The sequence below is a fragment of the Phalacrocorax aristotelis genome, chromosome 1 (assembly GCF_949628215.1).
Source record: "Phalacrocorax aristotelis chromosome 1, bGulAri2.1, whole genome shotgun sequence".
NCBI classification, from domain to species: domain Eukaryota; kingdom Metazoa; phylum Chordata; class Aves; order Suliformes; family Phalacrocoracidae; genus Phalacrocorax; species Phalacrocorax aristotelis.
The window spans coordinates 4,389,913-4,411,178 of NC_134276.1; the positions used below are offsets into that span (position 1 = coordinate 4,389,913).

The 21,266-nt window shown below is 42.0% G+C and overlaps 1 protein-coding gene across 2 annotated transcripts in view; it reads right to left on the bottom strand.

Moving 5' to 3' along the window:
• RSF1 (remodeling and spacing factor 1) overlaps nt 1-21,266 on the bottom strand; it is a 60,347-nt gene that overhangs the window by 32,961 nt on the left and 6,120 nt on the right. Inside the window, exon 2 of one of the 2 annotated variants that reach the window (XM_075116837.1) lies at nt 3,896-3,987. In XM_075116837.1, coding sequence (XP_074972938.1) covers nt 3,896-3,987 — 92 coding nt within the window. Of the gene's footprint in view, nt 1-1,468; nt 1,657-3,895; nt 3,988-21,266 lie in introns of those variants that run through there. The other variant, XM_075116910.1, reaches the window with a different exon arrangement.

Consider the following 21,266-nt stretch of genomic DNA (forward strand, 5'->3'; position numbering starts at 1 on the left):
CTCTGAGCGACCTGGTCTAGTGGAAGATGTCCCTGCTCACTGCAGGGGGGTTGGACTAGATGGCCTCTGAAGGTCCCTTCCAACCCAAACCATTCTATGATTCTATACAAATATGGGGAAAAAACCAACCAGAACACACAAAAAGTGGCAGTAGAGGATAAATAGATTGATAATAGCAGTGGAGAAGGAATTCCCTCTCCTGAACAACTCAGACATGCTTGAGACAACTCTCATGAACAGAGAAGAGCTGCTTTATCAGCTGAGGACACGCAGTGGGATCTCCAGCCAGTGAGGCTGTGCTAGTGGGAATGCCCGTGAGAAGGAGGTGAAGGCTACATCTCCAGTCGTGATTATTTTGAAATGCCACTGTTGAATCACAACCATCCAAACATTCACACAAAGTACTGCCACCCCTCAATCTGCATGGAAGCAAAGCCCTGCTGAATGGGCTCAACCGAAACAGTGTAGTCTCCCAATCACCAAATTGTTCTCCAACACAAAAACAGTCACTAAACTATGTAAAAAGTTTTAAATCACACCTGAAAGCAGCTTCCTCTGGAAAGAGCAGCAAAAATAACCCTACATTTCACCGACCACAAGTACAGATCAGCTGATTTGTGTTGTAAAACTCCACGTGGGCTACAACCACAAAGGGTGCCGCTCCCCCTCCTCAGTTCCCACAGCTGCACTACCTACCCTCCACCGTCCCTAGTACTGACACCGGTTCTTGCGTGACCCAAGGGTAAGCCTGCAATTACATCGGCTCAGCCACAACATAAATCACACTCTGACTATAAACTACAACCTACAGAGAAGGGTGAAGCAAGTGCACTCTGGTCACAACGAATCCTGCTGGGGAGCAGTTTTTCCTGCTCCGAGGTTAAGGAACATTACACAGGCACTTCTCTGATGCAAAGCCAAAGCTTGCAGCGAGGCACAATCGCGGCTCTCTCCCAAAACAAGTGAGCTTTGCTCTGCTTTCGCTCTGATTTTCAACTGTGTAACGTGAAGAGAGCTGGGAAGCTGCATACCAAAACCTTTGCTAAGGGCATGTGCCAGTTGCTGTTCATTACTTCCTCATTAAGTATGAAAGCAATAATGAGAAGTTTCACGTGCTGCGGAAGCATACGATTGTCAAAACAAAAGCTCAGAGACATCAGAGCTGATGAAGCATCTGTTCAAACTGAAATGACTACGTTTTGATAATTAAAAAATCAGATCATGCTTTCTCCTGACAAGTACTGTCACAATCCTGAACTACAGACCTCATCGATTCAGGCTCCGCTGAATTGTTAGTCTCTGCCTTCACAGAGAGGGGTGTTTCACACCAACCAAAACCCTGCAGCTTGTGGGAGCGCTGGCTCCTGTGTGCTGAAGAGCGGTCAGCACCTTCCCACCCTGCGGAAGAGACGCTGGAACACACCTCTCAAATATTTCCCAAGCAGCTATGATGGCGTCTGACACTTACTATTACCACGCTCCAAACGTTCACTTTAAACAACGAAAACAGGAAGGTGAAAGACACAGCAGAGGAGTCTGCTTGGGTGGGACTAGAGACACCTGAGTTTAATAATCAGGGCAGAAAAGACAGTGTGCTCAGAACGTGCCGATATCGGAGCTGAAGGTTCCAGACGGACCAGTCCAGAGAAATCTTACCTGTATAAAAATGCAAAATACATTTGACAACAGTCAAGTAAAGCATTTTGCCGGGAGACAGTGCAGCCTAAATTAACTCAACTATGCCTTTCGCAAAAAACAGCTAAGCCGGACAGTTCCTTTTAGTACAATGTTTGGGACAAGCCATTTCTTTACCTTGGTCATACGTGACCACATACAGTCCTTCCGGAGAGGAGAAAAGTCAGATTCCTAGAGCCCTACAGCCATTTTCTTAAAAAAAAAAAAAAAAAAAAAAGAAACAAAGACCAGCATATATGCTGGTGGCTCACCATCAGCAGAGGGAGGGGAAAGAACTCTCAACTGCCACGTGCACTTCCTATCCCAAAGTATATTCATCTGTCAAAATACCAGCCGCAGCTCAGAGACAATTTCTTACGCTCTTTTTAAGCATGACAGTCAAATAAAGCATAGCTTATAACCAGCTGGCATACAAAACATGTTACTAATATATATATATATATAACAGTTACTATATTAAATGTTAAAATATTAAGAGCATGTAGGTTTGAATGCCCCCACTTTAAATTTCCTCCTAAATAAAATGATCACACCCAGAAAGTATCAAACCTGGTTTATCAAAGCAATACATTAGTTGTTTCTAACAAAGAAAAACCAGGTCAACGTTGCCTCTTAGAGTATGTTGATAACACAAACAGTACTGCAGGCGCCTAGGAAGAATGCTCTCACTGGGTCCACACCTTTTCAGTTTTTCCTGGCTTTTGTGGCATTTCCCAACGCTCGTCGTTGTTTTTCTAAATTAATTATACTCCTTTGAAATGGGGACAGTATTAGCATACCTCTCTAATTAGTTACATTCAAATTCCTTTGTTCTCCAAGGTTCCTTTGAACCACTGCAAGAATAAGCTTCAAGTGAGCTCTGGAGACTGTTAAATGAAGTAGAATTTATTACCGCTTACTTGGTCTTAACAGGGGCGTGTGGGAGGGTTTCCTTACCGCTTTCCCATCCTTTCAGTGCCTGCTGAAGGAAGATTTTCCAAACTGCTCCCTCATAAACTTGCTTTATCCCTCTGCTTTCTGCTTACCACTCGAGTGGCTTCAGTGGGGTACATAAGTTCACTAATCACAGCTGGGTTTTCTCAGCTCGCTGCAATGGCTTTTCGGTATATTAAGGAATTGAACACAATTCAGTAACCACAGCGCTTGGCAATGTACAAACTACACAAAAGTTATATTATTACATTACTATTTTAAAGCATCATCATAAATACTTAACCACTGGTTAAGAGGTTAGGTCTGACCTGAGGCCCTTCAGCAGGTTATTTCCTGACACACTCCCAGTGTTAAAAACATCATCTTAAGACTACACAAACCTCCAGCCAAATGCTCGCCTCTGTCAAGGTTACAGAGAGCACTTATGGGGGCAAACTGCAGCTGGGTTTGCCAAGTGCCGTTATTTGTATCGTTGCTATTACCATAATGCTGTATTTCTACATAAGATGCGATCATGCCTGTACAGGCAATGCCAAGACTACATCTTTGTGGATTCAAAGACACATGGAACATGTCTGGAGGGGAAATGGTAACCTATTAATTTTGAATAGCTCCATATTTTTATTTTCTGAAGCAGCGCAAATTCTTTAAACTGAAAACCGTTTGCACGTAAGGTGCCAACAATGGCACAGCCACAATCAAAATGCCAGTGCAGAATTACATAAAGCAACGGGATGCTCTGTTGTCACTGATGCACAACTACATTATCATCTTAGCTCTGCCATTCTGGACACTCAGATATAAATCACTTTCATTTCTCGTTAACACCTGCTACAAGAACTCCGTAGGGTTACAACCTGTATGAACACCAATCAAATCACAATAATGACATCATATCCAGACAACTGATACACAAAGGAATTGTTACTGCATAAATCTCTCTGTTCAATTTAGCCCATTCACAGGCTACTACATCTTCTTTATTTAGGGTCTTAATGCTCAAAAAAAGCATTTTACCACCAAGTATGAAGGTGCATGCTCTTTTACGTGCGGAGATATGGTTTATTTTCAGAAACTTTTTTCACACAAGCCTAGGCAGACTGAAAGTTAAGCTGGGATCTTATGCAACTGAAGTCTGGGCACGCACATCCATGTTGGCCCCAGCACAGCCCAAGGCTCGCTGTAATTCATACCAGGGATTGCTGACACAACAGCTCATCACAACCATATTCCAGCATTGCAGAATAACACAACGCGCATATTGTACCTTGATCAAATATTTTTCCCATCTGTCTGCTGTGACAGACTTCCCAATCTTTCTCATCAGTTTCAAGTGAAGCTCCACCAATTCTTTTGGAACTGCAGTATTGAGAGAGAGAGAGAGAGAGAGAAAAAAAAAAAGTTATGAAGACTGGTGCAAATAGACATCAATGCTAAACACCGATAACACTGTGATAAATTGAGAAATTTTAATAAAACGCAGTAAATTCCAAGTCTGCTGAAGCGCAGCCCCACAACGGAATGATGGAAGGAGGTTAATTTAATCGCATGGGTCTTTTTGTTTAGATTTACATTTACCATGATCATTGCCCTTCCTGTGCCCTTCCTTAAACTCAAGGAAACAGACCTCAGTGATAAATACGCAGAAACTCTGGCATCATTAAAACAACTGGGGAGGACCTACACCAGTCAAATACCTACAAACACATCACAGCGAGTGGCATACCTGCGGCTGTCTCCAGAAAACCCTGCCCCACGCCTGGAATATCGCCGACTCCAAACTATTTTTGGCTGGGTGCGTGTGCACGGGAGAAACATTTGAGAAACTTTGTCCTCGTGGCTGTGTACTTACTCTCTTTCGTACTGGAGGGACGGAGAAGGACTTGAGACCTGGGGCTTCAGGGACGGAGGCCAGACCTGCCGCCGAGCACAGCTGCACCAGTGCTGCCACAGAACCAAAGGTTTCCAACCAAATCTGACTTATCCCTTAGCGTGAACTCCTCAGGTACAGCTTCAACATCTCGCCTCAGCTCACATCTGTGATTTATAAATCAATCTGGCACCACCAAGTGGCAAATTTGCAGAACATCAGTTTTATAAGCTAGAGAGTAGTACAGCTTTTTAAAAATATGCCACTGAATTATTAATGCAACTATAGATGCCCAGTGACATAAGCTTTCCGATTTGTAATTTGTTGAGAAAAACCTTAAAGAAACAAACTTTTCCAGTATTTTTATTTCTATGCTCTGCATCCAATTTTGTTTTCTGAAAATGTTTTCATTACTCTCTGCACACACACTTTACAAGTTTAAAACCCAATAACATTTACGATCATAACTTATGATTACGGTTTTTCTGCTGGTCCAGTAGCGTTGCTTGACAGAGGATAAACGGCTGGGACACCCCGAGTGCTTGTTCTACACGAGCCATTACAGAGATGCTCTTTCTTTATACAACATTTTAGTATCTGTGTGAAGCTTTCCAATATTTAACTTGATTTCACCTAACCGGTATTTGTCTTTCAATCAAATGCCTCTTCTCAGGTGAACGTAGGGAGTTGGTAAAATAGCAGTTTGATGAAAATGCTTGTGTTATTTCAGAAGTAAATCATTACTGCTGATTTGTAACCAGAAATTTAATGCACAAACTCCTTCAATAAATACATAAAGTAGCAGCCTCATACCCCAAAAGAAATGTCCCTTCAATGTAAATAATCTGTAAGCAACTGTAAACTAGCTCTGACTTTCTCTCTTCTTTCCATTTATCTTATTTCCATTACAAGCTGAAGAAGCCTTCGTTTTCAGGAAAACTGATGCATTTTGTAATTTTAAACTACCACATATTTTAAAAGGAACAAGATCAAAGGTCTCAACCCTGCCAGGTGCCGAGCAGTTGGCACTGACAGAATTAAGCACAAAGCACTTTATACACATGAGCAATTCTACCAAAGTCACCTCATACAATTAAACCTCAGCTTGTGTTTGTGTGACATGGAACCAAGCCAGAGTATTCAAAATCTTGCTGGATCAAAGCTTTTGTTCTGCATCTTTTTTTGTTTTTCATCAGATCGCTTTTTTAATGGGTACGTACTGATTGGAATCCTAGTTTAAAGAAGCACGGGTGATTTGTTTTGAATAATCAAATCGCCAGTCACCACAAAAATCTTTGCTGGGGCGTCGGTCTTAGAAGAAATTGAGAATGTTAAAAATTTCAAAAAATGGGAAGTAATTTGCACACCCTTGGTCAGCACCTGCTGTGATTTGTGTTCGTACCTATAGAAACCTCACTTTTCTGAGATTCCAGCACTTCAGCTCTTACACTTCCAAGATCTTGATGATCTATCGATGCAGTTATTTTCACAAATAAACTTCACAAAGCATTTCAAATTAATTCTGCATTTCTTTATTACCCTTCTGAGATGTTTTTCCTGTATCACAACAATATTAATGACCAGATCTCCAGGGTGGCTTTTCGCCAGTTCCTTAGTAAGTGCTTAGAGGAATCGCACACTATCCTTGTTCTAAGGAACGAGGTGGGAATTTCAGAGAAATCAAACCAATGTCCAGTTTGCAGGCAGAAAGTAGGGAGCATGTGAAGCACAGCCTGAGCAGCCAGGGTGCCCCAACTACAGCAGGAGCGGAAGCCTACAGGACTGAGAAACAAGCAAAGTAACTGTAAGTAGCGTACGGCTCACTCGCGGCAGCGTACATCCAACTCGCCCAGAAATACCCTCTCAGAGGCAGTGGCAGGAAGGCTAGGGAGTGGTAGAAAATCCATCCTTTCCCAGAACGCTTCTCTGGCAAGGAGTAGCAGCGCGCTAGTAAACGAGACTAACATTTTGGTCGTATCAGAAATGCAGTGAACCTCCATAACCTTAAATTAACTTATTTTTGTTCAGAATATAGAGAGAATTCTTGACAGGAGTTTGGTGGAGTGGGACATCAATACGGATCATTTTTCCAACACTCTTCTAATCCTACTTATAACATACCAAAGCTAATGAATATGAGATGCAATTACTTTTGGGTTGTGGTGGTGTTTGGGGTTTTTTATATAACAGTAGACTCACCTCCTTTGTGAAATATCATCTCAAGTGGCACCTGCATCACTCATTTCAGGAACCTGTATAATAACCTAATAACGTTTTGCATTTTTAAGTTTCACGTAAGAGAAGGAAGAATACATACCATCTTTTTTGCATATTAGCCATCCTGCATAAGGTTTTGGCCAAAAATGTGTGAAGGACCACATACAAAAAAAAACCCTAAATCTGAATGATATTCTCAAACTTTTATGAAACTTTGATCTCTCTGGAAATCAATACAGGAGCTCTCTAAACCCTTCACAGAATACACTGAAGTGGTGGAGAAAAAAACAGGACTCTGTGCAAAGGGCTAATTAAAATTCTACAGCACTATTTTAAAAGAAAAACTGTTTCAAAGAATCAAATATAATTAAACCATAGTGCCATCTGCTAAATATTCAAAATTATAAACTTTTCATACGAAGAAGCCATGAGTCAGAAAGAATGAGTCACTATATGCACAATTATAGGGCTTCTGGTGGAGTTTAGCCCATTTGTTAAGTCCTGCACTTCCCTGGAGGGCAGGCTCTTGTCTGGGCCTCATGTTCTACCTGCTCCAGCATTTCAGGGAATGTCCCATCCATCAGTCATACACGTCTAATCAATTTATGAAATACAGAAAATTGAGATGGAAGAGAGAAAGTACAAATATGTGGAAAACCCATCACCCGGTTAGAAAAGCTGTAACTTTCAAACACCTGCACAACCGCAAATTAAAGGCCTGGTGGTGGGTACCCATTAACACCTTATCGTATAACGAACCATAACCTCATTTCACCTCTACTTATTTTCCCTGCCAGAATTAATAGGCTCGCAGCTGAACGCTCACCTCAACAAAACTGCAATAAAGGAGGAAAACAGAAAATGTAGATGACAAAGCCCTGGGTCTGGAGGGAGGACGGGGGAACTTGTTATTCAGAAAATGATTACAAATAAAAAAGGGAAGATCAGAACCACGGTGCACGCAGAGGCCCTGGCATTGAAGTGGATCTCAAAGCCCGGGCCTCCTCCCTTTCCCCAGAGATACGGGAAAAGCACAGCGAGCCCCTCCGCTGTGGGGACTCAGGGAGAAGGGAACAAGTAGCAGCTTTTTGGGATGAAAAGTCTGCTGGCAGTTTTCATGCTTCACAAACAAAAACAGGTCTTCCCAGTTATACTAGTAAAACCTTTTTCCATGCTAACTTGTTTTGGCAAGTGGAAGAAAAAAGTGACTCATAAGATACACAGGGCAAATATTTCCGTTAACAGTTTGCTCTTTTTCATCTTTCTGCCTTGACCAAAACTACCTTCGCACGCTACGACTTCACTGCCAAATAAAACCATGCAAAGCAGGTGGAAGCCGAGATTGACAGGGTCATTAATAATCTCCCACCTCCCCTTCTTTTCTACTAAGGGAGGTGAGCTTACAGTAACCGGTACAAAATTGATGTGTATTAGGTACTGACACCCCATGCAAAGAGCTTAACGGCGAGCAAACACGAGACAGCTTCCACCATGTTCCGCTCCCTCTGCTGTTGGTGCTGAGGGAGCCGGAGCCGTACTAGCGGCATGTGGAAAGGCAAGAGCATCCACTCAGACACTGGTGAAGAGTTACCGTGTGGTCAATTCACCACTTAGCTCAGCACGCACTAACCATGCACTGAATTCCCTTTACAGACAAGCCCTTACGCAGAACTTCGCTTAAAGCCAGTTAGCTACATCCCTACGAAAGGTACAAGGGTGCCCAACAGCCAAGCGACCGCTTCTCTAACACCTTTGATGTTCTCCTCTGTTTTTGTGTGCAAGTCTGAAGTCTCACGAGCAGTCTGAGGCAGCAAACACCTCTTTGGTAGAAACTAATCTAGAAGACAAGCTCCTCATCTGTTTCATTAAACAGCCAGCGAAATACTTAAGAAAAAAAGGGAATAGTTTCATCTTCAGCCTCAGCACTGGTTTATGATAACATAAATTTTTCTCTAGGAACTATCTAACCTGTTTCTTAGTATAAGGAAAACAGGAGACCCCTACAGCTAGGATGTGTTATTAAGAAGTTTATAGACCATAGAGAAAAATGATGGCCTTGGTATGAACTTGGCATGATAAATAAATGGAAGGAGAAAACCTCTAGTATGAACCAGGTAAGAAGTTACAGTGAACTTCCAACAAATAACTGTGATAACAAGGAGCCCTGTATTCATACAGCAAGCTTGGCACAAAAAAATATGAAGCATTTGACCTCTATAGTGTTTCCCAAGATGAAAAAGCAGTAGCTCCTGTTCCAAAGGACAATCTACAGATCTTATTTTCAAGCTGAGTCACTTGATGAGTATTATCATCCTACCTCCAAGTTCTGTGCCCATAAAAAACCACACACAGGAAAGGGGAAAAAAAAAATGTAACCGCTCTGCCTCCCAAGTGAATGAAAAGAGCAATCAAACATGCCGCAATTAAACCAAAGATCAAAACAGAAAGAACAAGTCACCAAGTAGCAGTTTTATATCCTGTTCCTAGAAAGATTTTGGCAGGCATTAAAAACAAACAAACCACGCTCACATTTAAATGACATTGTTATCCGGGGAAAGTACTCTGAAATCTGGATGCTCGGCAGCTACATCATTTTCATACAAATATCTCTTATCTGTACAAATACCAAGTAGAAGACTCTCTGCTTGTCTGGCTATTCAGAGCACATGCCATTCTAACATTATTCAAAGTTAAGATTATCTTGCCGATAAACCCCCCTCCCACCCATTCCCATGCAAGGATCCCGGCACATCACCCTTTTCACTGTCACGACCAAGAACTGGGACCCAAAAGCCTTTTCCACCCCCGGTTCCTTTAGTAAGTTTTGTCACCAGCCTAACAGTTAGACCTTGCTGTCAGAGTTGCACGCCGACTTCACTGCATTAGTCCTTGCTGCAACTGGGACGTGACCTTAAAATTCCACTCTAATTTTAGCTATGAGATAAATATTTTAAAATATTTCGAATTCGTCACCTATTTGTCAAAATTGTTATTGAGCACCCTTTCCTCCCATTTTTTTATTCTACCCTCTTCCATTGCCCACAAATCAATCTGATTATATCTGTGCTCTCTAATGCCCTTGCTACCTTCAGTCACCTTCTCCCTATACTTTAAACTGAGATTTAAAAAAAAAAAAAAAGTCACATGCGTTGTCATCAGCATGACTGGAAGCTGGAGTTACAGACCATACTGACCTAAACAAAATCCACACACAGCTGTTTTTCAGCAGCCCTTTAGCAGTCAGAAGATGGTTTAATCTTTCACAAGTCCTCTGTTTCATTCTCTGGATATTAAGTTTCTAGCAATGTTGGGGGTTTTTAAGCTAACATATTAAGCAACAGCAGAAAGGTTAACAAAAGCAAGACTGATGTTAGAATAAAGCATAAGTTTTTAGGAAGAAAAGCATGCTGTACTGTGGCACGAAAAAAAAATGGAGGTAGAAAGAGAGAAAAGGAAAACTACTTTGAAAACAATGCAGGAAAAAATAGCACATGATCTATTTTAGAAGCTGGAAATAGCCCAGGAAAGACAGCAAATAAAAGCCCAGTTTACTGCCTCAAAAATGTACTGAATACAAAAAATGGGCTCCAGTCCGCAAACTCTGGACACAAACAGCGAGTGAGGAAAAAAATCAGGCTGTGGCAGCAATGTGCAAGCAGGCAAACTGCACTGAAAAACAGGTGCTGAAAACATCTGAAATTGTAAGAGACAGCCGTTGTTCCCAGTTCAATCACTTGCAGTGACCGCAGGGTGCATTTCAACTATCTAAAACCAAGAGCAGTTAACTCGCTGATCCTTAATTCATGCACATGCGAGCACTTGACTGTCTGAAACTGCTGGGACCGCAGCCTATAAAACAGACAACACGGCAGCACAAGTGTCTTCCATTCTGGATAATCTGGAAATAAAGTCTTCTAAAATGACTCTGGGATTCTCTTGCCTATGGAGGCATCTCAGTTTCCAGCGTAACCAAGGCTTTCAGGCTACGAGCAGAAAATCCTCCTCATTTCCTTCTTTAGCACTGAACTGCGTGGTTATCATTCTCAGATAACGGGGAGGTGTGACAAAGGTGAAAGGGAATCACAAAGATTGGGCTTCACAGACTCTGGAGCACTTCACAGCTCCTCTGTGCAAGTGTGCACCCCCATGGCTTCCCGATACACCGGGGTAAGCCCGCTTCAGAGAGGTTTTAGTAGCTTGGCTTTTTTCTACTGCAAGACGACCCAGGCAGGGAAGAGTGGCAGCAGATGGCACCAGCATGCCCAGTTCGGGCACTGGGAGCCAGCCTTTGGGGTCACGCTGCAGAGCACAATGACGCACACAGCAGAGATGTAAGGTGCCCTGCTTTGCCCGTGTTAGGCACCAAGGTGCCTTGCGGAAAGCACAAGCGGAGTTAGGAGCCCTAGTAAAAAAGATAAACCAGAAGTGGGTTGATCAGAAGGGATTCTTCAACTCTACAGAGCAGGAAATGCCAGAGAGGCATGTATGTGGCAACGCAACCCCCCTCTGGAAAGGTCAGTAGCAAAACGGAGATTTACTCCCAGATGTCAGCCTGGACTGAGGCACCTGCAGACCAGTACAGCAACAGACGACCCATTCACGCTTACCAAAAAGGATGTAAGCAAAAGGAGTAGAGATGGCAAGGTTTACCTTTTGCTCTAACACTGAGTAGTTACATGGCCATTCGAGAAACCGTAAAATTTAATTCAACGCCTTTGTTCACTCTCAGAAGGTTCAAAATTACAACTCCTGCTATTAGGAGGGCAGCTCAACCACAAGGCAAGCAGCTAGAAAAGAAATGCAAGATTCAAGGGCCCAAAGAAAGGAGGAAAAAAAGGAAATGTGAGTTTAATTCCTGTGAAAAAGGACCGTGAGCTTTAGTCCCTACTCCTAGCTACCAGAATTTTGTAGGTATTTTGCCATCAAAATCTTGGAAAGGGCAGCAGCATAGCTGTAGGATTCATCTAAGCAAATGCAGATATTTACACCTGAGCTGGTCCTGTATATTCCGCATATACACAGAGAGAAAGACACTTTTAGGGGAGTCAGCTCATCCTAAAGTAAACATCTGAGCTCTGCTAAATACATTTGGTGAGATTAATTCTGTTGTGGAGCCCCTGGCAAGTTTTTCCAGTGAAAAGTCAATGTATGGAAGGTCTTGGGGATACAGGAGTGTTACTGGGTACTGGGGGTACATCTCATTCTTAAACAGTTGCCTAAGCTCTTATGCTCCCCTTTAGACACAGAATTACCATTGAAGATCAGACCTTAATTCATAAGGCTTATCCACGCACAGACATTTCTGGCAGACAAAATCAATTCTCTAAGCATGGCAGCAGTTACCTTCAAGAGAAAGAGCATATATTCTGTTATATTAAACTAAATTATCCTCAGTGCAGTGAAATAAGTGCAAATCAAGCTTAGACATACAAACATAGAGTTGCATACATCAGTAGTTAAGGAGGCTTCAGCTTCATTAAGTTTTATTCACAAAAGAAATGTAACAAGCGTCTTTTGATGTGTTCTGTTAGAGGATAAGTTGAATGCAAGTCCTTTTTTCATTCACTATATGAACACAAGGACAAATCTAAATGCTTTTTAATTCCTTACTTTGTTTAGTTACTAGAAACACCACACTGGTGTCAGTTTTGCTAAATTTCTCAGGTACTGTCTGATAATTTTCTTCAGCATTAACAGAAGAAGGATGTTGATGATATTATAAAATCACTTTCTCCCACATCTCTCACTTGAAAATAAGGGCAATATTTTAAAAAATCAGAACAGGTTGAATAAAAATCACTTTTCTAAAACAAGTTTTATTACCAAGGCTAGAAGTTATCATTCCTCAGTCTTCAGTGGGGAAAAACAAAACAAAGATTTATCCTTCTTTATATATCAGATGAGATCTGCTACAAAGACATTACCGCCCTTTGTCAGGTTCAACTTTAAAAACAGCATGTTTTTTCTCCAGTCACTGATGATCCAACCTCCAGTTCAAATATGTCTCATTTATACTCTGGGATCCACCATTTCATCTTTCAATTATGCAACAACTTTGCTGAACAATATCAACAGGTGAATGTTTCTTGGCAGTTTTCTCTGTAACTGTCAAATATCGCAGGCACCTTTTCTTGAAAACCTAGCTTTGCAAACTTAAGCTTCCCAGTAAAAAAAAATATATTTTTAGTTTACTGGACCTTAAAGAAGTACAAGATAACCGTGCTACAAAGCTGTACAGTTTATATTTTGCAAAGCATTCTGCAAGTGACTAGTTTCTGTAGAAAAAAAATCGAGTACTACTCGGTAAGCATTCGGTATTTTACAACCAGCAGCATTACGCGAGCACGAGTTTTCTTTAAGGATCAGCACAAGCAAACTTCGAAGGTGCAGCCAACGCAAGTCATTCTGCAATGCAGAATGCACTGCCCCGTTGGAAGTAACTGCACATTTGTTCTGCTCTAAGGTCAGGTCAGTTCATTATATTATCAGCAGTGCATATGAAAATTTAAAATATTTTAACGAAATACCAGAGAACCGGAAAAAGGTGCACCACATTTCAGAGACTTGGCCTAAACAGTCATAATAAAGCACCGTTTCTAGCAGCTGATGAAGAGTCCCCTGAAAGGCAGCAGTCACACAGCTGGACAAACGTAATTCTGCAGATTAAGTCATGATCACAAGCCTAAAATTTTAACAATTTAAGCCAATTAGCACAGAATTTGAGGTTTCTTTTAGATGGTTTCACAGCTAGTAGCAACTTTTTCTCTATTATTTCTTAAGAAACCCAGGAAGCAAGCAAGAATAGAAATTTAAGAAGCCAAATTGTCCAAGACAATTGCCTGGCAAAATGCTACCAGCACATAAAAACACAGTCTTGTTTTTTTAACAACTTTCTGAAGCTTAGGTCTAAAATAAAGACTTATTTAATCTTAAAGAAAAAGCCAACCACTTATGTCCTTATGTGAGTTGGTATCTGAATCTCCTACAAAGTGGGGATTCACAGAAGTTTCATTCCTTGAAACACCCAACTCTTAAGTATGAACTTCTATGAGCAAACTCATGTTTTGACCTGCTAACACTATTAAAATATCTACCCCCATAAACTTAATTCTTTTAATTGCAAGAAACGGTTATAACTTTGGGGCTGTTGCAGCTTCAGAGAGGTGGCCAAGACTGTTAGCTTTGGGGTCAACGTTATCTACTGTCTGTCTCGGCAGACTCAAAGCCACAGACCAGTTTGCCAGACTGGCAGCAATGTTACCTCTCCGTAACTCGGGCTCAGTTGCCGCCAGCCACCTTTTAGACAACTTTTAATGTGGGCTAGAAAGAAAGATGAGGGTAACAGCCTGAAGGAAATATGAGTTTCTAGCTACCATTTGCATACTGCCATCACTCAAAATTCGTGTTTGAGACACAAACCTTCCAACCTAAACAACCACACGTAGATGCTATCAGGAACGGGGGAAGAGCCTGGCAGCTCGCGCTGCAGGCAAAAAGAGCGTGCCACAATGTAACATGCACAAGAGCCTTCCCACCCAACCGGCTTCCCGATATGTCTGAAAAGCATAAAACTTTTGACATCAGAAGGTCCTTCCCTTCCTGTATGGCACAAAACAGCAAGAAAGGAGAAAAAATCTTGACCGTAGAAAATGTGTTTACGAGTAGCAATTGGAGAAGAAAATTATAAACCACACTGCATATAATCATAGAATCATTAAGGTTGAAAAAGACCTCTAGGATCATCAAGTCCAACCCTCAACCCAACACTACAACATCTCCTAAACCATGTCCCCAAGTGCCATGTCTACACGTTTTCTGAACCCCCCCAGGGACAGTGACTACCCCCCTCTCTGGGCAGCCTGTGCCAGGGCCTGACCACTCATGAGGGAAAATGTCTTCCCTGCAAATCCAACCTAAACCTCCCCTGACGCAGCTTGAGGCCGGTTCCTCTCATCCTGTCACTGTTGACTTGGGAGCAGAGACCAACCCCCGCCCCTCACTCCAGCCCCTCTCAGGTAGCTGTAGAGAACAAATCCAGCACTTGGTTTGACAGTGACCCCTATCTGCTGTTTCAGAATAGGGGTAACAAAACCCTACAGCACACATACGAAACTACCTGTCCCCAGGTTATCTTTAAATCCTCTTTTTAGTTACAGCCTGGCTTAACGTAGAAGCAAGAAACTTCATGTTCTCAGTTTTGTTTTTAACTATTTTCACTGCAACTCAATATTCATTAGTATTTAAGTCTTTTCGAGCTCTGGCCTGAGTAATAATTCGCAACAATTAATTGCTATTAATGAACACATGAAAGACATACAAATCTCAAATACTTCTAAATTTCACTCGATACACCATTTTTTCCAAAACACAGCACTATACCAACTAAAGGGAAGAAAGTTAACTCTCTCCCAGCTAAAACTCTTACAAAAAAGAATGCCAATCTCTAGAAGCCTTGCGCTGTCTGCTTCTGAAGATCTCCTCTGAAGTCAACAGCACCCTTTTTTAAAACTTTTTTCTCCTGCAGAAACTTCCCTACAGTCCTCCCTAGTTCTCTGATCTGCCCGTGTTACCCTTCAAGATGGAGCAGCCACAGCTAAGCACTAGAATCAAGATGAAGGCAAACGCATGCTAGAACGGGATGTACATGCACATACCCAAAATAAAATAGCCTCCAAGTCTTACATGCGATTCTCAGCCCACTCTTTGTGCTATCTATTATGGGGACAATCTTTTTAGCAAGGCCTGTTGTGACAGGACAAGGGGTGATGGTTTTAAGCTAAAGGAGGAGAGATTTAGACTGGATACAAGGAAGAAATTTTTCACAATGAGGGTGGTGAGGCAGTGGCCCAGGTTGCCCAGAGAGGTGGTCGATGCCCCATCCCTGGACACATCCCAGGTCAGGCTGGATGGGCTCTAAGTGACCTGACCTAGCTGAAGATGTCCCTACTCACTGCAGCAGGGTTGGGTTAGATGGCCTCTGAAGGTCCCTTCCAACCCAAACCATTCTGTGATTCTATCTGGTATTTTGTTAATTTTTAAAGTCCAGCCCCATATAATAGAGGCGCTTTCCTCTGACCTATCACAATACTACCTAGAATATTTTGTTGAGCTAATGGCTAATTTTAAATATTCTGAGATACATTCATCATAAACAGTTTCCTTTCTAATGCATACTTGTAACTCTGTATCATCTGCAGTTTTGTTGTCAATTCACAATACTGTTTTATCCACAGCAGTGTTTCCCCTTAGTCAGGATTAGCCAGCTTTTGCCTTGATCTTGTTTTAAACAACTCATCTCCGTTCTTGTTTTCTTGGCAAATAAGATTAATTGCCCATGCCATAAAGAAAAAAAATGAGTTCTACTTTACTTACACCACAATGACCAAAAAAAACCCCTCTTTTTCTAACCAACTTCCTGTTGGTTGATCAGTTTGGAGTTTAGGATGATGTTTTCCCTCTCAACCGATGGGCGCTTTAGATGCTGACTCATGTTCAGTGGTTGACTTAGCTGGAACGGTTGAGTGATGCATTCCTCAATGTTCCTGTAACCCTCTGCCAGGGAAGGCTATCAGGGATGAACACAAAGCAAACCCACTCCTCAGCTAGTCCTAAATTAAAATCGACAGCATGAACACAGACCACTGGCAACATCAGTTTGCATTAACGTGTTGGGCTGTAGTCCACAACAGCTAAAAACACACTCAATGGCTCACCTGATTCCTCCTGCCACAAAGAATAATGTTAAAGAAAGGGCTGGGCATGAGAGTTACTGTTTTGATCATATTGGGTAAGGTTGCTGTGGAACACAAGTCAACCACTTTAATCAGTGACCTCCTTGAAAGACTTTGCATCTATATGTAAGTATCTGTCAAGCATAATCCATCCATCCGTGCTTCAGAAGGAAACAGCAGAATATTCTTCATTGGACAATAAGTAATACAACTATCAGAACTATGAAATTACAATTTCACAAAGTTTATCAAAACCAGATGTAAAAACTCCTCACTTTTGATTCCCTAAATCTTTGTTAGACTCTCTAAAATGTGCTAGTCACTCTGTTTTCCAATTCTGTACTCTAGTACAAGGTTGTATATTTTCAACATCTGTATTTCTAAACTTTTTCAGAAAGCTGAATGAGTACCTAAGCCTGGCAACTTGGTGCGCTTTCACATTATTAGCGAGTTCCAGTACATCATTTCCTAACACGTCAGTTTTATCATATTTCATCTTTATTGCCAGAAAGGCAGTACAACTACAATAAAGATATCACAAATTAGCCTAATAATGACACCTTACGCAAAGACGTTATTTAAGTTGTCAGCAACGTACTTGTTTTATAATCTTTGTATTGTAGTTGATGATTTTTAGACATCCACATTTCTGATTTTTTGTTCTTTTTATGTAAGACACTTCTCTGTCCATATGCTCTCCAAATCCACCTTGGACTTTTCAGCTTCCTTCTTTCTACTGCCAGCTAGGAGGAGGTTCTCCTCCCGGACTTCACCAGGGTTAGATTTCCACATTTCAAACAGCTCTGCTTGGCACAAAAACTTGGACATTTAGCCCTCCATGCTTATCTTCACCATTCTACTCCCATTTGTCAGACTAACATGCACTTGGAGACCTCCACACTGCATCTAGGACACAGTCAGCGGTTTTATTCCTTGACTTATGACTTCTGGTCTTCCTTCTTATAAAGGTTAGGTCTTCCAAAAGCTCCCTTGTTATCGCATCAATTTTCCTTACCTGCTGCTACCCTTTCTTAACCTTCATACAGATTGCTAATGGGCTATTTCAGAGGTCAGCCTGGACTGCCTGCTACAGAATTTGTCTAAGTTTAAATATATATTTTAAGGCATAGTTTTGCCACTTACTGGAAGTATCTTTTACAAATCCAGGCATTCATGCGGCCACTTTAAGCCAGCTTAAGCTAGTTCCCATTCAGCTACCACCTCCAGGTAATTCTGGGGTTTTTTGGGTGCGTTTTTTTTGTTGTTGTTGCATCCTGCCACGCACCTCTCCACCTTGGATTCTTTCTTGCAACTTATTGTTGATAATTATAACAACAGCACACCACAAGCTCTAGGATCAAACTAAAATTTCCACACTTCTATCATCCACTAATTAATACGGCTTTTGTCAACCATTGCAGTTTGTTCTCAGGAGGAAACCATTATAATCCTGGTAGTCATTAATACTAAAAGGCAATGAACATGCCCTGGCACTTCTGCTGCTAGATAGCCGTAGATGAGCTGGAAAATAGCCAGGATAGTACCAGAGGGAGACTGAGTAGAGAAGAAAATCAAGCTATTCATCGCATACAAACTTTAACAACCAACTTCATTCACCATACTACAGGTTCCGGACTTTGCCAACCAGAACAGACCATTAGGATAGGACAACAATATAGCCGAAGACAAACAAAAAAGCCGCAGTGCTTCATGCTGATAGCCATCATTTTCTTGGAAAGAGGGGTTTGCAAGGCTGGGACTGGTGAGGTACAACTTGCTTGTTACCTATTCTTCAAATATCAATCAAGCCTGCGAGTGCAAGGCTAAGCAGCGCTTTTCTCCGAGGTACTACAAGATCCAAATGATCATAATGGAAAGAAATCTAATACTAAAGCACAGCTGCTGAAACACAGGAATCTTTAGAAATAGGCCTTCCTTTGCTTTGAGAAAGTGTTTGTTTTCCCCAACCATTACAGAAATCAACAGGGTCGCAATTTCTACTGTAGTTCTGAGAAAATCTCCACTGCTCAAGCTTTAAGAGCTTTGTTTGGCTCTTGGGGAAGAGAAATAACTGTATCAGGCTGATGGCAAACTGCATATATGAGAGACTGACAAATGCTAGAGGCTGCTAAGAAATACTTAATGCTAAAATGTTTGTAGAACAACTGGAGCAAAGAAGAGTTCATCGATTTGGGGGGAGAGGAGAAAGGGTCATAGAATAGGGTGGAAAGACCATCTTAGTGTTATGAACAACCACAGACCTTGCTATTCCACAACTGGAACAAACCACACTCTTAGACTGGAGGAAACAAAAAAAAAAATTACACACCTTTGTACGAGTTTTATGATTTCACAATGATTTTAACATTTGGAACCAACCAGACAATTTTATTGCACCCTGCAGTCAAAGCCATCGGTGCATTATTCTGCCCCAGCACCTGTGCCTGAGTCAGGAAGGCAAGGGGAGGATGCTCCCCGGGCTGTCGGGCAGCCTGGCAGCTTCCCTGCCATGGGGCGGGTGACCATCGCAGTGCACCGGTGCAGACTGCATCAGGAGATACTACTGGAATGCTGCAGCTCTCTCGCCAGCTGCACGCCTGCATTTCCTCCCAGAGGAGCACACAGCAGAGGTCAGCCTGTGAGGATACCAGAGGACACTTATCCCACCTAGGGCAGATATACTTGGAGTCGTGAAAACCTCTATCAACTCCAACTGCCATAAACCTGGAGGAACGCAACTGTACTGCTAAGAAGTGCTATATGGCCCAGAGGGAGATCTTGATGTTAAAATGGATACTTTAAAGAACTGCAAGACAACTGACTTTGAGGCAGCAGTGAGCACGTAGCCACGATATTCTTCAGCGTATTTGTCATCTTCCCATCATCTGCCCCTTAGTGCCAGTTCAGTACTTCAGTAGCTCCTGTCCTCTCCTCCACCCCACACAAAGGAAGTCTTTCTGTCATTGCCTTCTGTCTCCAGTAGGATAATATTACCAAGTCACAAAGTCGGTCCTCTTCACCCACACCCCAAATATACCAGGTTTCTGCCTGAGGGATTCAGTCGATCAGCTACTGGAGAGCACAGAAACACCGAATAGCTGTTCTGGTTTCATCTTCATATCAACAATACTATTAGTTTTCCAGAAGTTCCCATGAGCTTCTCCATTTAGTACAGGCCACAAACAAGCTAATCTACATGTCAACTTTAGGATGGGCTCAGAATTGTGCGCACCAGGCAGCCAGCACTGGTAATTGCACATGTGTATCCACTCACTGTTCTTACACTAGACAACACTAGCTTGAAGTAATTCCAAACAAGAGAAAAAAGTTGCGTTCATGGTAGGTGTAGAAAATTCAGGAAGCCCCTGAGCAGCAAACGTGGATGCAGGGAGATTATTCACACAAACTCTTACTACTGCAGACCTCTGAAGTTGGCCAGGGCCAAGGAGAAGGCACAGTGCTGATAGATCGCTGGACAAAACATAACCTCTGGCTTAGTCTGCGATGGTGGTGTCACACACAGCTCACTTTGATGTTTATGAAGTTCCCTGATACAGATATACCACAGTACAGCTTCTTTCAGTAAATATCATCTCACACTGGCTTGAAAAAATTCCCACCAGCATTCCCAATCTTACTTGCTTTCCTGAAATAAGCCTTAAGTCTGTGACTTGGAAGTAATGTCAGAAGTTCTTCCTCCAGTTCGATACCGTTCAAAGCATGCTGGAATTCAACCAAGCTGCCTACCAAAAGTGTATCACCCTTCCTCAGCAGAGGCACATGGTCCAACAGAACCTGCACAACCCCTAGGAGGGCTGAGCTTTGGCAGCGGGCCTCGGATGTCCTGCCACGGCTCATCTGTGCCTGCAGAGCGGCATCCCGAGTTCCTTTTTTCCATGCCACGTGGCATTTTGTCATCTCTTTCAGATGGGCAGTTGTTGCTGGAAAAAGACCGAAATGCTTGTCTCCCTAGAAGTACAGTGTTTTCCTATCTTCTATGAGATGATGTGGAGTCTAGTTAAAACTGGCATTGCCAGCCTAAACACAAGAGCACACTCAGGTGAGCTGACACTCCAGCTCAACGTACACAAAGATAAGTAGTCTTGCCATGGAAAAACTAATAAAATAGGAATAGTTAAAACAAAGATATGCATCCATACTCTATTATGAGATAATTAATTCCAACGTAAACTTAATTCATGACTTAAATGAAGAGCTGAAAAGCATATATGGATAAGGTACACTGACCTTAGAATCATATGGGTGACTGAAGTGTAGACAATAGGAGTTTCTTCTGCATTAGAGGCTTATTTGCCATGAAGTCAGTACAAGAATGGCTACCCCTGCTACTGATTTTCTCAAAATTTAACCCTGTTAGTCTGTTTGAGAATTTCAGCTCCAAGCCACTGGAGTCTACCTTCAACAAATAGTTTGATGGCTAGAAACATTAGGGGTGTAGAGCTTTCATCATACTTAAAACCGAAATAAGCACAGAAGTAATAGGCACGCTTTTATTCTCCAATAGTTTGTTGATAAGTTAAAAATATTGCATTTTACTAAAAGGTGGTAGATTAATGGCTTTGACATATATGTTTTTGTTGAGTCCCCAGGTGCAGCAGGAGAGCAATGATCTACTTACATTCCACGTATATACAAGTTCAGCCTGCACTCAGGTGATAACCACTTGTCTGATTCAGAACAGCAGTTACATTTCTTACTCATAAAGGAAAGTGTGTGAAAGATATGAACACTCAGACCTGCAAAGCAGATGAAAAGAGCTTCCTCTGACTAGCTGATACAGCTTTACAGCAGAAGCAAGC